This window comes from Moschus berezovskii, chromosome 9 (genome assembly GCF_049115385.1).
Source record: "Moschus berezovskii isolate FMDL1 chromosome 9, NW_MosBer_1.0, whole genome shotgun sequence".
Taxonomy (NCBI): Eukaryota; Metazoa; Chordata; class Mammalia; order Artiodactyla; family Moschidae; genus Moschus; species Moschus berezovskii.
The window spans coordinates 15224664-15238430 of NC_142468.1; the positions used below are offsets into that span (position 1 = coordinate 15224664).

Sequence of the window (13767 nt, forward strand, 5' to 3'; positions counted from 1 at the left end):
ACTCTTTCCATGTGACACCACGGCCTGTGCGTCCAGAGGCCGCGTCCTCAATTCCTGAGCACCTGCTCCCTCTGCTGCTGCCTCCCGAGTCTCAGCCACCCCCCTAGACGCTCGGTGGCAACTACTTGCGTGAGCTGACCTTTCCCCCACTGCTCTATCCCGTCGCCCAGCAACCCCACGCACTCCCAATCTGTCTCATGGCTCTTGATGAGGCCACCAAGGACGGACCCCCTAAAACTGGAGCGTGCTCCCAGGGGAAGGGCAGGCCACCAGCATCCCGGAGACCCAAGCCAGACTTTATTGGCTGGCTCACAGCCCTGGCCTTGGGATCTGTCCATCGAGGTTTCAGCCAGCTCTCCGCCTCCTTCCCTGCCACCAGCTGACGTGCCAGGAGTTCTCTGTTGCCGAGACGTCTTTCCAGACCGGACGTGTTGCTATGACCCTGTCAGTTTCAAGAAACTGGATTGAAAGGTAAGGGGATAACGCTGAGTACTGGTGCAGCCTCATGGCTGATTGCCGAGTGTTCAGACAGGCTCGAACCCCAGTGAGACCATGCGTAAACCCATCTCTTGTCTTGGCAAAGCAATGCCCGAGGTGACGTTCAGCGTCCGGACGGGGATGAGGGTGGGTTTATGTTGTCGGCTTTGGCAGCAGATTTAATTTTAGAATGTGGACGTGCTTATCCCGGGTCCAATCCACCCAACCCACGTTAGACAAACGCGTGTGCAGACGCGATGTACGAAAGAAAGCTGGTGACTGTTACTCGTGGCAGCAAAACATTGGGAATAACCTAACAGTTGGTCAGAGAGTCTCTCTATGCACTATGATTTACCATGCGGTGGTTGAAAAGGCTGCGATAGATCTGAACATACTCACGTGGACAGTTCGCCAAACCATACTGTAAGGCAAAGCAAGGTTGGAGGACTGTGACAGTACGGTTCTGTGCATGTGTGTTGGTCGCTCAGTCGTGCCTGACTCTGTGACCCCGTGGACTGTAGCCCACCAGGCTCCCCTGCCCATGGGATTCTCCTGGGAAGAATACTGGAGTGGGTTGCCATTTCCTTCTCCAGGAGATCTTCCCGACCCAGGGATCAAACCCAGGTGCATTGCAGGTGGATTCTTTACCATCTGAGCCATCAGGGAAGCGCTGGTATGCTTCTATTTATGATAAATAAGAAACTCTGTGTGTGTGTGTATGAGGGTCAAATAATGTATAGTAAAATACTGTGAGTCTACCACACGCCAGGGAGTGTTCTGTGTGCTTCAGAGGCTTTAACTCACTTAACCCTTGAAAGCTGCCAGCCCTCTATACAGATGGGGAGACTGAGACACCGGGAGGTTCGGTAAACTGCCCAGTTCCTTAGGAGTGGAGCTGGGGTTGGAACTAAGGTGGCCCGGTCCCAGAATCCGTGTTTTTAACACTTGGAGAACATGCGTGCACACACACACACACACACACACACACACACACACTTGATTGCACGTATGTGGGAAAAGTTCCAGAAGCGCGCACCTGGGATTGTTCACAAGCACACTCTGGGAGGCAGCGGGGGCTGTGGGGCAGGGGAAAGAGCACCTTCATTTTCTCCCCAGGCACTTCTGTGGACTTAGACCTTTTACAAATAGATATGATTTGTAACAAAAAATGATAATTTCAAGCAACAATAAAAAAGAAAGATGACTCTGCTCTTCAATCAGAACTAACTGAGCTGCAGTGTGTGTGACCGCAGGGGAATTCGAGGTGCCCGCTAGAGCTCCCCACTTGGGTCCCGAGGCCCCAGTTCCGCCTCTCGATGGCCACATGGCCTCAGCTGAAAACTGGAGGGTTGCTGGACCCCGACCTGATCTCCAGCCTTCTGCCTTGGGCTCCTCCCACCAGTCCCAAGGAACAGGAGGTGGCGCTTTAGAGAGGGCAGGTTGGGGTTGGGGGGACCCTCGAGGTGGGGTGCGTGCCTGAACCACTCTGCTGGGGGCGAGGCTTGCTGGATGATAGTGTCGCTCCTGACTAAGAGCATCACGTGCCAGCCCCTCATGTGCATTGCCTCCACTCGATTGTCACGAAACTCTCTCGGGTGCTGTGGTTATCACCCCATTCTAAAGACTTGGAGACTGACAGCCCTGCACACAGCCTCACCCTTACTATTAGAGCCGAATTACAGCGGTGGCAGTGGCTCCTCCACGCATGAGGGACACTGACGGAGGCAGGGACAGAGGTCCTCGGGGAGGACCGTGGGGCAGGATCAGACGGGGGCCTCCTCCGGCAGTCTCCTTAGGGCTTCCTCTGGACATGCAGCTGCAGGGCCATGTGCAGACCAACCTGCAGACCAGCGGGTCCTGCAGCCTCAGCCCGGAGGTCTGGCACAGGGAAGCAGGTGCCCGGACCACGCAGGCCTGGGTCCTAAGGCTGCAGCTGCCCCTTTCTGGCCGCAAGCACTTGGCTCCATGACTGCCTTCGCTGAAGCTCCGTTTTATCCCTCACAGTAGCGGGGGCACCCTAGTGCCCGTTGGGTGCTGTGAGAATCCAGGTGCCTGTCTGCTGACTGGTGGAGTACTTGGCACATGGTAAGGGCTCATGGATATTGCTCACTGTTATAACCATTGTCAAGGTCCTTGTCGATCTCTTCAAGGAGTTCTTCACCTGCCTGGCTGCCTGTGCTCCAGCAGAGTCGAATGACCCGCGGTTCCCCAGGGCACCTCTGTCCTCTGTCTGACACCCCGTCCCCACCCCAGGGCCTAGCCCTCAGCTGTGCGTGTCTCCAGCGCTCCAGCATGGCCCTTGGAGCCAGGGTGACTTAGACAGAACTGGGGGCCTTCTGGGGGGCAGAGGGGCAGCCCAAGGAGCTCTGGGCAGCGGGGCTGGGCTGACCTGAAGTCCACCATGCCTGTCTTCTCGCTCAGCTTCTTTATCAGCTCCCTGACTTGGTACCGGTTTATGGGGACCTTGTTCTGCTGAGGAGGTGGACAGAACATGCCAAGTCAGTGGAGCTCTCTGCTCCCCGGCCCCGACCTCCCCACCCCCCACGCCTCAATGCTTCACTCATTCCCCTTGGGCCCACAGCTGGCAACTGAGAGATCTGAGGGAGCTGAACCCACACACCCTGCAGGGCAGGAAGAAGCGCCCCCCGACACCTGGGGGCCACTGCCCAGACCCCTGAGCCTCTCCTTTCAATATGGGGGGCCCTTGGGGGGCAGGAGGTGAGGGCGCAGATAAAGCGGGCAGTGGCAACTCTGCAGCACGGGAAATTCATCCTTACCTCCCTGGGACTGAGTCTAGTCAGCCCTCTTCACCACAGGCCCAGCTCCGAGGGTCCTATCCCCCCCCACCTGGACCCCCACCGAGTCCTATTCTTGCAGGGCCCATCCTTCCTAGGGGTGCTCTGGGGACAAATCTATTCACGCTTGCATTTCAGGGCTTCCTCAGCACCTCCATCGTATCCCGCACGTGAAGGTGTGGGATTTCGGGCAAGATGATACAGCCAAAGGTAAAATACTAGGGCACTGGGATGTGGTCTCTTATCCTGCTGCTGCTGCTAAATCACTTCAGTCGTGTCCGACTCTGTGCGACCCCATAGACGGCAGCCCACCAGGCTCCCGTCCCTGGGATTCTCCAGGCAAGAGTACTGGAGTGGGGTGCCATTGCCTTCTCTGTCTCTTATCCTACTCCCTTGTAAAATCTGCCCAGTAGCCAAATGCAATGGGGAGAAAGACCTTGAAGATGAAGAACGTGTGTCTTCAGGCAGCATCCTGGGTCACCAGTGGCACCCAGCCATGCAGTACGAGAAAGACATCAGGGGGTGATGGAGGGAGGCTTAGCTGTCCCTCTGGGTCTCGGTAAAGGAGGTGGATCGGCGGGCTTCTCAAAGCCAATGGGGAAGCTCTGTGAAATGCTCGTGCCGTGTCTGTCACACACACGTGAACACACGCACACCCAGTGCTTGCGGCCACGAGGCATCCACCTACCTGTATCATGGCTTTCCGGAACTCGCCCACAGGCATCATCATCTCTCCACTAGGGTTCAGGCTTCTGAAGAAGTCCAGGACGGAGACTTTGTTTTGGTCTGCGTAGCTCTGGGAGAAGCAGGAGACACCAGGAGCCTTGTAACATCCGTACGAGCTACCCCTCCCTCCCGTCCCACCTCCGATCCCCACCTGGCCAGACCGAGGTCCGGCAGAACCGCATGTGATGCTTCCTGTATGTCTGTCCCACCCGCACTGAGCAGGCTGTCCTGCCGATCCACATCCCAAGGGCGGACGCCAAGGCTGCTAAGCTCCCACAGCGTGGAGGGAATAGGACAGTGATCCTATGTGCATGCACTATTTAGTTTTGAAGTTGCCCCTGCTAAGACTAGCGGAGACGGTGCTCTGTGGTTGTGAGGGCTGTTGTCAGCTCAGAGACCCAAAGACCAAACCAGAATCAAGTAGTGGGATGGGCAGAACAGGCTCCTGGAATTCATAGGATTCTCATCATTTTATCCAAATATCCTCATATGGAGATGTACTGTGTTAGAGCATTTTAAAAATAATATGTCATTGTTTTCCATTCAAAGATAGTAGCTACTCACATTTTAAGGTAATTCTAGATTAATAAAGAGTAGAAAATGAAAAATCACCCATAGTCCAATCCCACCGCCCAGAGATAACATCTTGATGTACATTGTTTTCATCTGCCTGCCTATCTATCTAACATCTTTCTACCATACATAAATAAAATGCATTGTGTTAATATGTTGTGAACTCACCTATCATCTAACAACTTTCTCCTACATATACTGTTTAATAAAATGCACTGTATTAATATATTGTGAGCTCCTTCACAGTATCATTAAAGTGTTCTTTTGGTTCCTTTTTGGTATCTTCTGGTTTCTCTTTCCCTCTGACTCTCAAAAGCCCAAAGGCAAGGCCCAGCTGTGCCAACAGGTATTTCTGCAGACACCCTTGCTCACGGAGGAATTCCTCGGGGATCACTCCCTGGTCCCTGCTCTCCTCTCCCTGCACCTCCCTCTCTGCTGTACTCCGCTGACCCCACCCCACCCTGGGGTGAATCCTGGACCCCCATCTCCAATTCCACATCCCCAACAGCTGCTTGCCAGTCCATGCCGAACCCCACTGACACCTCAATCCAACACGTCTGAAGCGAGCCTGAGTCAGCTGGATTCTGTGACCCCTGTTACTGAGGGCTGCAGTACCTATACCCACTCCAGTTCCTTCTTACCCACCTCTATAATGTGCTATAGAGGCTGGAAAACCAAAGACTGGCCTTCCCCAAGCCCCCTTGAGGCTACGGGTCAGAACGAGATGGTTTCACCAAGCCCTTTGGTGAGATGCATGTGTGACCCGAGTGCTTTGGCAGCTGGGGGAGTGGCTTCCTGATTCCGTAGGTGACTCCTGCCTAAGGCAGAAGGGACAGCCCTCCTGGTAACCCGGTTGGGGCGTCTGGCAACCTTTTCTGGAATCTAAACGTAGAGGCTTTTCTTCAGCCCTCTCATGTCTCTGGGGTCTCTTTCTGTTAATCGATTCCTCTTTGCTTAACCTAGTGGAGTGGATTCTGTGGTCCGCAGCTAAGAGCCTTGACTGGCAGATGGGCCTGTCACTTTGGGAGGGGCTTTTGGCAAGACCCAACACAGCTCCTGCCTTGGAGGAGTTCAGTCTTGTGGTGAAAGGGTGGAGCAGAGGGCTGTGGCAGTGTGTGTCAAGGGCAGTGACTCTTGGCCAGGGAACCGGAGAAGGGTCGCCCGCGGAAGGGACACTCAGGGGGAGACCTAGGGGGTGCGGAGGAGACACAGAGGGCAGGAGGAGCGGTGTTCCAGGCAGAGGGGCCCAGAGCTGACTTTAAGGGAAGTGAAGTGAAGTCGCTCAGTTGTGTCCGACTCTTTGCGACCCCATGGACTGTAGCCTACCAAGCTCCTCTGTCCGTGGGATTCTCCAGGCAAGAATACTTGAGTGGGTTGCCGTTTCCTTCTCCAAAGACTTTAAGGGAAGCAAAGAGCAAAGGGGAGAAATCCAGTGGGGCTGAAACGGTGGGGGAGATGGGGGGATGAACTCAGACTGGGAGGAGCGGGCAGGGGGCAGCTTCTTTTCCCCACTGGACTTCCCTATTGCTGGCAGCATTACCATCATTCTTTTAGTCCACTGGGCTTGAAATTTGGAGTTATCTTCACCTCTCTCTTCCCACAGGTCTCTCTGCTCCCAACACACACACTCACACACACACACACTCACACACACACACACTCACAGACTCACGCAGACACACCACTCACCAAGTCCTGGAGATGCTCTGTGAAGATATCTCCTACATGGTCCCTCCACTCCCATTGTCATTTTCAGCTAAGTTACCGTTCTGTATCTAGAATACTACAAGCGTGTCCTCATTGGTTTTCCCATTCTCATGTTTACCTTCTTCAGTTCTTTTCTCTCCCTGTTGCCAAAAATACTCTCCCTCAGTCCTGCTGGATTCTTATCACACCCTCTGCTCAACAACTCTCCCTGGCTCCCTGCTCTCTGACTTCAAACCCAACTCTGAGCCTACAATCTGAGGACTGCCGCGGTTCAGCCCCAGCCTCCCTTTGCAGCCTTGATTCGCAGGCTTCCCTGTGAGACCAGAGCCAAGTGGTTCTGTTCCCACCCCTCCAGACACACTGCAAGTGACTCCCTCTCTGCTCCTTTGCTGGTGGGAATCCTCCTCCCTCCGTCCCTCCCTCTGGGGCTCACCTGCATCCTTTCTGCTTGTTAGGGCCCTTGCCCTAACCCACCTCTGCCAGGAAGCATCCTTTTCTGTTTGCCCAGACCTGCAGTGACCTCTAGTTTGGATTGTACTGATACTTGCTACCTTGGTCACTTGTTTATTATTTATCATCTGACATTTTCAGTTGGAAATGACTGGGTCTATCATCTTCCCAGACAGATTGTTGGGCCCCTGAGGGGAAGGCCTACGGCTTACATTGTATGTGTGGTTGGGTCTCTCCTCGGGGATTCCTTTTCTATACTGTTTTAAAACAAGGAGCAAGGGCACTTTGCACTAGATAACTCCATTCCCACTCTTCTTGCAAAACAAATTTCTCCTCTGTTCACCTGACATCGATTCACTCATAAAGATATAAAGATACTTGATACTGCTTTGCTTTCTAGAACTTTTCCTACAATGAGAATTTTCAGGCAAGAGCTCTCCTGTTTGGCTCTAAGGCACAGAGCTCCAGTGGCACATGTCATGCGGAACTGCCTTTGCAGGGCACCCTCCCAGCTCCTGCTGCCCCAGGTGGTAACAATCCTGCTCCCAGCAGCACGCCCCTCACCTGCACATCCAGGGCAGAGCCAGCAGTGAAAACCCAAGGCCTGGGCAGTCACTGCTCTGTGAGGTCAATGGACCAGCAGAGCTATGACATCCCTTCCAGCTCTAACACTCTCTGAGTTTTATTTCCACTGTTAACGTCTTTTCCCTCCAACTGCCAGACACAATTTAATACTGGAGCCAGGAGCAGGTGACCTCTAGATATAAAAGACTTACGGATTTCTCATTAGTTGAAGCCACCAAATACCCATGCTGATGTCTTTGCATCCTTACCAGCTATTAGAAAGAGCCTCTGTGAATTGTGTGCTGATCACATGCTAGGCATTGTTCTAAGTCTGTCATGTGGAGTATAGAGTTTAACCTTCATAGCAGCCCTGCTGGGGTGGGTACTATTATTATGCCCATTTTACAGGTGAAGAGACTGAGGCACAGAGCACTTCAGTGACTTGTCTCTGGTTGCAGTGGAGGAGCCTAGTTGGTAGAAACCATCCTGTTCCACGCCCCTCCCGCTTTAGCCAGTTCCAAGCACTTCCTTTCCTCTGGGAGTCAAGAAGCATTGCTGATGGATGTGAGAGTCAGAGGGGATATCCTGTAGCTGAGAAGTCGCTTGTCAGAGAGAACCGCGAAGACACTCTGGGGGAGGAGAAATTCTGGGAGCTGAGCCAAAGGTTAGCTCTCTCCAGGGGCCCCTGGGGGCTCTTAGAGGGAAACAGAGATCACCTGGATGAGTTTCAAGGAGTTCGTCCACGTGAAGAGGGTTTTCTTGGCCGAGAGGGCTTGCACTGACTTGTATATCACGTCCAGCTGGGGGTGGATGGCGCACACCCCATCCAGTATTTTCACGAACTGCTCGGACACCAGCACATTCTGCAGCAGGGAGAGAGGGGACCCGTCGGGTGGGGGCGGGGGTGCGCTGCCCCATCACGCCATCTCCCAGACCGGCGGGCTCCCCCCAAGCAAAGCCGCATGTTGTCTTTTCTAGTTCGTCCTGCAGTGCTGCTCCTAGACTGGGACGGCTCTCCTTGGCTAGAACTGGTGGTTTGGCTTGTGAGTTTCTGTGATTTGGATCAGGTGTCCTGGCCGGGTGCTGCTGGCCTGTCACCTACTGTCACCTCATCCTGCTCTCAGAAGGTGAGCCTAGTGTCTGCGTGTCAGACGGGCACGGCTGTGGGGTCACACGACTGGTCCCCAAAGGCCCTGGAAAGCCCTTTTGACCCCAGTGTTGGTCTTCAGAGCTGAAGCCCTCGCAGAGAGCCCCGCATTCCAGCCATCCTGTCGCTGGGACCTCCGCCTTGTGGAAGGGCCTCCGAGCCCAGTTAGAGGCTGCAGGAGAGCGCGTGTTCTGCGTGACGGTGTTTGATCAAACCTCCGAGAGTGTGATCCACCTGTGTCATTCCTCAGCTGTGGCTCTCAGTATCTTTTGCCTTTTCAAAGAACTAAATTCATGCTAAGGGCTGAAGACTTACTCCCTCTCCTTTCTAGGGAAAGTTCTAGAAGCATCTACAATGAAGGGATTCCAACGTCACTTAGAGTTATGATGGCATCATGTGGAGTGGCAAGAGAGACCCCAGCTCAGGGGTTTATATGCCACTTTAGGGTCTAAACAGCACCACTTCTGACATTCCCTCAGACACCCCAAGGCAGTGCTGGGGTTCACACCTTCCAACCTGCGCTGCAGGGGGGTGGGAGGAGCCAAACTCTAACAACTCTGCACCTGGGGGCTGAGGTCAGAGGCAGCAGCACAGGGTGCAGGTCAGAGCTATGGGACGAGTGGGGAGCAGGCCTCAGAGGAGGCAAATCAGGAGCACAAGGAGCCGCCAGGGTGGGGAGGAGGAGACGAGGGACAAAGTGAAAAGGACAGCAGGTATGTTTCTGTGACACTTAATAGTCTGTGGCAAATATAAACCCAGTTTTTACTCATTATTCAGTTCTAAGCAGCTTGGGTTTCAAATGCAAAACATCATCCCTGATAGACTTGCGAGGTTTTGTTAAAGTCTTAACAAAACCCCATATTAGTGTGGCATTAAGCAAATGTGAAGGGGCTTTTCACACTGTGCCTTCACAGAACTCTAGAGAGGGAGGCAGAAGCCCTGGGTTACTCCTTGCTGCATTTCACAGCTGCTGTGTGGTCCTGGGAAGGTGACCTAACCTCTCTGTTTCGGGTTCTTTGCATGTAAAATGGGAAAACGAGGATAAGGACTTGTTACGGGTTGAATCGTATCCCCCCACAGACAGAGATGTTGAAATTCTAACCCCCAGTACCTGTGAATATGACCTTACTGAGAAATAAGATCTTTGCAGATGATCAAGTTAAAATGAGGTCGTTAGGGTGGGCCCTAACCCGACATGACTGGTGTCCCTGTAACAAAGGAACACTGGGATACAGAGACAGATGCACGCACAAGGAGAGTGACATCTGAGGCTGAAGGCAGAGGCCCAGGGTGAGGTTTCTACAAGCCAAGGAACAGCAAAGATTGCCTGAAAACTACCAGAAGCTGGAAGAGAGCAGGGAGCAGCTTCTTCCTCACAGTCCTCTGGAGGAACCGACCTTACCAACACCTTGACCTTGAACTTCTAGCCTCCAGGACTGTGAGACAATACATTTCTATCACTTGAGTCACTCGCTTTGTGTACTGTGCCTTGGCAGCCCTAGGTCATGAAAACTTTCTATCACCTCCCAGAGTAGAACTAAACGAGTTGGCGCCTATAAAATGGCTTTGGGGCTAAAAAAAGCCAAAGAGTATATACTGGTAGACAAGTATAGGATATTGTTGGCAACAGCTCCCACCTCTAGGATGATTCAGGCCAGAGTACCCGCAGAGTGGAGTCACCTCCTCAAGCTTCCTGCCTCCATCAAGGTTTTTTTTACACGTAAATACTACTCTGATTAGAGTAGGCTGAGTCATGAAATGAAAACACAGATGTGGATGTGTTTTCATATCGGATTCTAAAAACCCTGTGATTGTGGAAGCATTCTAAGGCCCAGAGCCATCCATCGACAAAGCTGACTGCAGACAGCTCTGTTCTGGGGTCCCCGCCTTCGATTTTGGTCTTCCTCCTCTCTGCCCTCAGGCCCTCTCTTGGGGGTTCCCAGGATCTGGCAAATAATTTTATACCATGATGTTACTGACCGACTGGCTACTCCAATGGAAAGGACCCTTGGAGGAGGGCAGAGTTGTACCCAAAAAGGAGTTTTTTTTTTTTTTTTGTCCTGGAGCACTTAGGGCCTGAGGGCCAGAGCTGTTGGCACCTGGCACGGTGGCCACGGTAACTGGCATGCTCCCTTAGTGTGAGCGAACCATTAGATCACTTACAGAAATGTCAATATCCTCCATCCTGGATTTGGGGTTCCTCTTGATGGACAGGATAAGTAACACAGCCCCATCCATACTTATAGGGTTCAGGAAAAGCTGTGGGAGGAAGGGCAAGGCAGAAGGAGGCAGAGATGGGGGCAGAAAGGTCTGGTTCAGAGCACGGTTTCCATATCTTCCCATCAAAACACAGTCTATGATTTCCTTCCAGACTTCTCTGTAAGCACCCTCTCCCTGTCTGTCTGTCTGTCTTCCATCCACTTGTCCGTCTCACTGCTCATCCATCCGTCCGTCCAACAAACAAAGACTGGGGCCCTGCAACATGGCAGTCACCGGTTAAGCACAGGCAAGCATGACAAGATCCAAAATGAAAATATCTGGTCAGTGTAGAAAAAATTTAGAAGCGGTAGAAAAAAATGTTATATTTCACTAACCAGAAAAAATCTTCATGGCCATTTTGCTGAAGCAGCTTTTAGATCAGATCTTTTAGATCAGATTCTCTGAACTTTCCTTGGCTTCATTGGCCCCTAAGGCTGAGTCCTTGGCAGGCTGAGTCCTTCCTTCCTGTCTGGATCACACTCGGTGCCCACCCAGGCAGGCCAGCCTCTCAGCTTCCCCAGTCACTAGGCAGCCACCTGGAGTGGTCTGCCATCACCAAGCTACTTCCACTGGTCAGAACTGGACTCCCTCTTGTCACCTCAACAGCTCTAGGGTGACTGCCCTCTCGGATGGCAGCTTGTTTTCACTGATTCCTAACTCCTGTTCTTCTTCCACCAGCACTCCTGTGTCTGTGGTCCCCCCGAGTCACCCACATATCATATCTTGCGGGAGTTGGAACTGCAGTAGAAAGCCAGGTAGAGCTGACTTCCCTCTTGCTAGCTGACAAGTCACATAGCCTCAGTCTTCTCATCTGATAAGTGGGGCTACTGGAGCCCACTTGGTGGGGCTGGGCCAGGAATAAGGAGACAAATCACTTGATACAGAACCTGGCTCAAGGTAGGAGCCCCAGAAAGGGGACCTGTTAATACAAGGCCTCATTTTTCATCAGTTGCCAACTTCCCAAGAGCTTCTCTGTTATAAATTAGCATCTATAAGCAAATTAATTTAAAATGAAATACATATTCATTCATTTACTTAATAAATATTCATTGGGCATCCCATGGACAGAGGAGCCTGGTGGACTACAGTCCATGGGATCACAGTAGTTGGACACGATTCAGTGAGTAAACCACCCAGGACTCTGCTAGGTACAGGGGCTATAATAATGGGCAAACCCGAATATGTCTTTGTCCTTAGGAAGCTCTAATGCTAGTGGGTGACAGACAAGTCACTCAGAACGAGAATATAAAGAGGAACTCTGGTGAGTTCTGGGAGAAGGGGTAAACAGGATCTGATGGTTCCCTGGGGGTCCCTAGGGAACTGGGGCTCCCACTGTGTTCCGAAGCAGACCAGCAGCTGAGGCTGGTTGGCGGGGCACTGCGGGCTGCGGAAGTGGCGTGGGCAAGGTCCTGCAGGGAGGGAGATAAAGAAAGCCCCTGCGGTCTCCCACGGTGGTCCAGTGGCTAAGAAGTGAAAGTGAAAGTCGCTCAGGACTCTTAGCAACCCCGTGGCCCATACAGTCCATGGGATTCTCCAGGACACACTACTGGAGTGGGGAGCCTTTCCCTTCTCCAGGGGATCTTCCTGACCCAGGGATCAAACACAGGTCTCCTGCACTGCAGGCGGTTTCTTTACCAGCTGGGCCACCAGGGAAGCCCAAGAATACTGGCCTGGGTAGTCTATCCCTTCTCCAGGGGATCTTCCCAACCCAGGGATCGAACCTGGGTCTCCTGCATTGTGGGTGGATTCTTTACCAGCTGAGCTACCAGGGAAGCCCATGGTTAAGAAGCTGCCTGCCAAGGTAGGGGGTGCGGGTTTGATCCCTGGTCAGGGATGATCCCACATGTCATGGAGCTCCTAGACCCTTGCACCACAGCTGCTGAAGCCTATGTGCCTAGAGCCTTGCTCTGCACCAAGAGAAGCCACTACAATGAGAAGCCTGTGCACTATAATGAAGACCCATGGCAGCCAAAAAATTAGAAAAAAAAAAAAAAGACCCTGAGGCATTGGCTGGAGCAGAGGAGTTGGGGGGAGGGTAAACTTGAAGCACACTAGGGGAGAGAACTGTGTTTGAGCGACGGAGGCCCTGGGGATGGGGGCCTTAAACTGGAGCAGAGTAGGTAGGGGTGGGGTTAGAAGCCAGATTTACGCTCAAAACGCACACTCTGGCTGCAGTGCAGTGAAAAACTGGAGGAGCAAATTCCCTGGCAGTCTAGCGGTTAGGACTTGGTGCTTTCACCTCCCGGGCCCAGGTTCAATTCCTGGTTGGGGAACGGAGATCCCGAAAGCCACTTGGTGAAGAAAAAAAACCTGGAGGAGACCCAGATGGGAGAAAGGAAAACCAGTTAAGAGACAAACTGCTACCCTGTGCCAGGTGAGAGCAGAGGGTGTGACACTGAGTTTACAGAATAAAGCCAGCCAAGAATGTAGATTTTTCTCTCCAGCAACATCCCAACCCACTTCCGCTCCACCCCCCTGCTCCAACACACACAGATACACACACACGTGCACACGCAGGGACGCAGGGACACACACACAGATGCACACCCACTGACGCACACATGTGTGGGTGCAGACACACAGATACGCACAGTTACATACACATGGAGGGAGGCACACACACACGCACGTACACACAAGCTGTTCTGCCCCCAGCCCGGGTGAAGACTACCTTCAGAACTCTGAGGCTCTCATTCAACTCCAGGGCTCTGCTGATTTTGGAGAGCCCGTCGTTGGTGATGTTGTTGCTGCTGAGGTCTAGGTAGGTCAGGTAGCTGTTGAGTCTGAGGACCTCCCCTAGGGCCGCAGCCCCCTCGTTCCCAAAGCTGTTCATGGAGAGATCGAGTTTCTTCAGCGACACGTTAGACTGCAGGGAGAAGGGAAAACAGCGCCAGCATCAAGGCTGCAGGCAACTCACCCAACCAACGGGCCCCCATTTTTGACCCCGGCCGGCTTCCAGACAGAGTGCTCAGTGGTCCCCAGGAGAGAGACGGCCAGATCTTTCCAGATCCCTCCCAGCTGGGCTCAGAGTCCCAGAGCTCATTTTCTTTGGGTGAAGGTCATTCCCTT

At 52.9% G+C, this 13767-nt stretch overlaps 1 protein-coding gene across 1 annotated transcript in view; it reads right to left on the reverse strand.

Annotated features, from left to right (window-relative positions):
• Window positions 1-345: 345 nt before the first annotated feature.
• The window catches only part of LRRC74A (leucine rich repeat containing 74A), a 31054-nt gene continuing 17632 nt past the window's right edge, over window positions 346-13767 (reverse strand). The window contains exons 9-13 of the mRNA XM_088840276.1: window positions 13370-13564; window positions 10603-10698; window positions 8009-8155; window positions 3961-4068; window positions 346-459 (exon numbers count right to left, since the gene is read on the reverse strand). Of these exons, the coding sequence (XP_088696402.1) occupies window positions 346-459; window positions 3961-4068; window positions 8009-8155; window positions 10603-10698; window positions 13370-13564 (660 nt within the window). The remainder of the gene's footprint in view (window positions 460-3960; window positions 4069-8008; window positions 8156-10602; window positions 10699-13369; window positions 13565-13767) is intronic.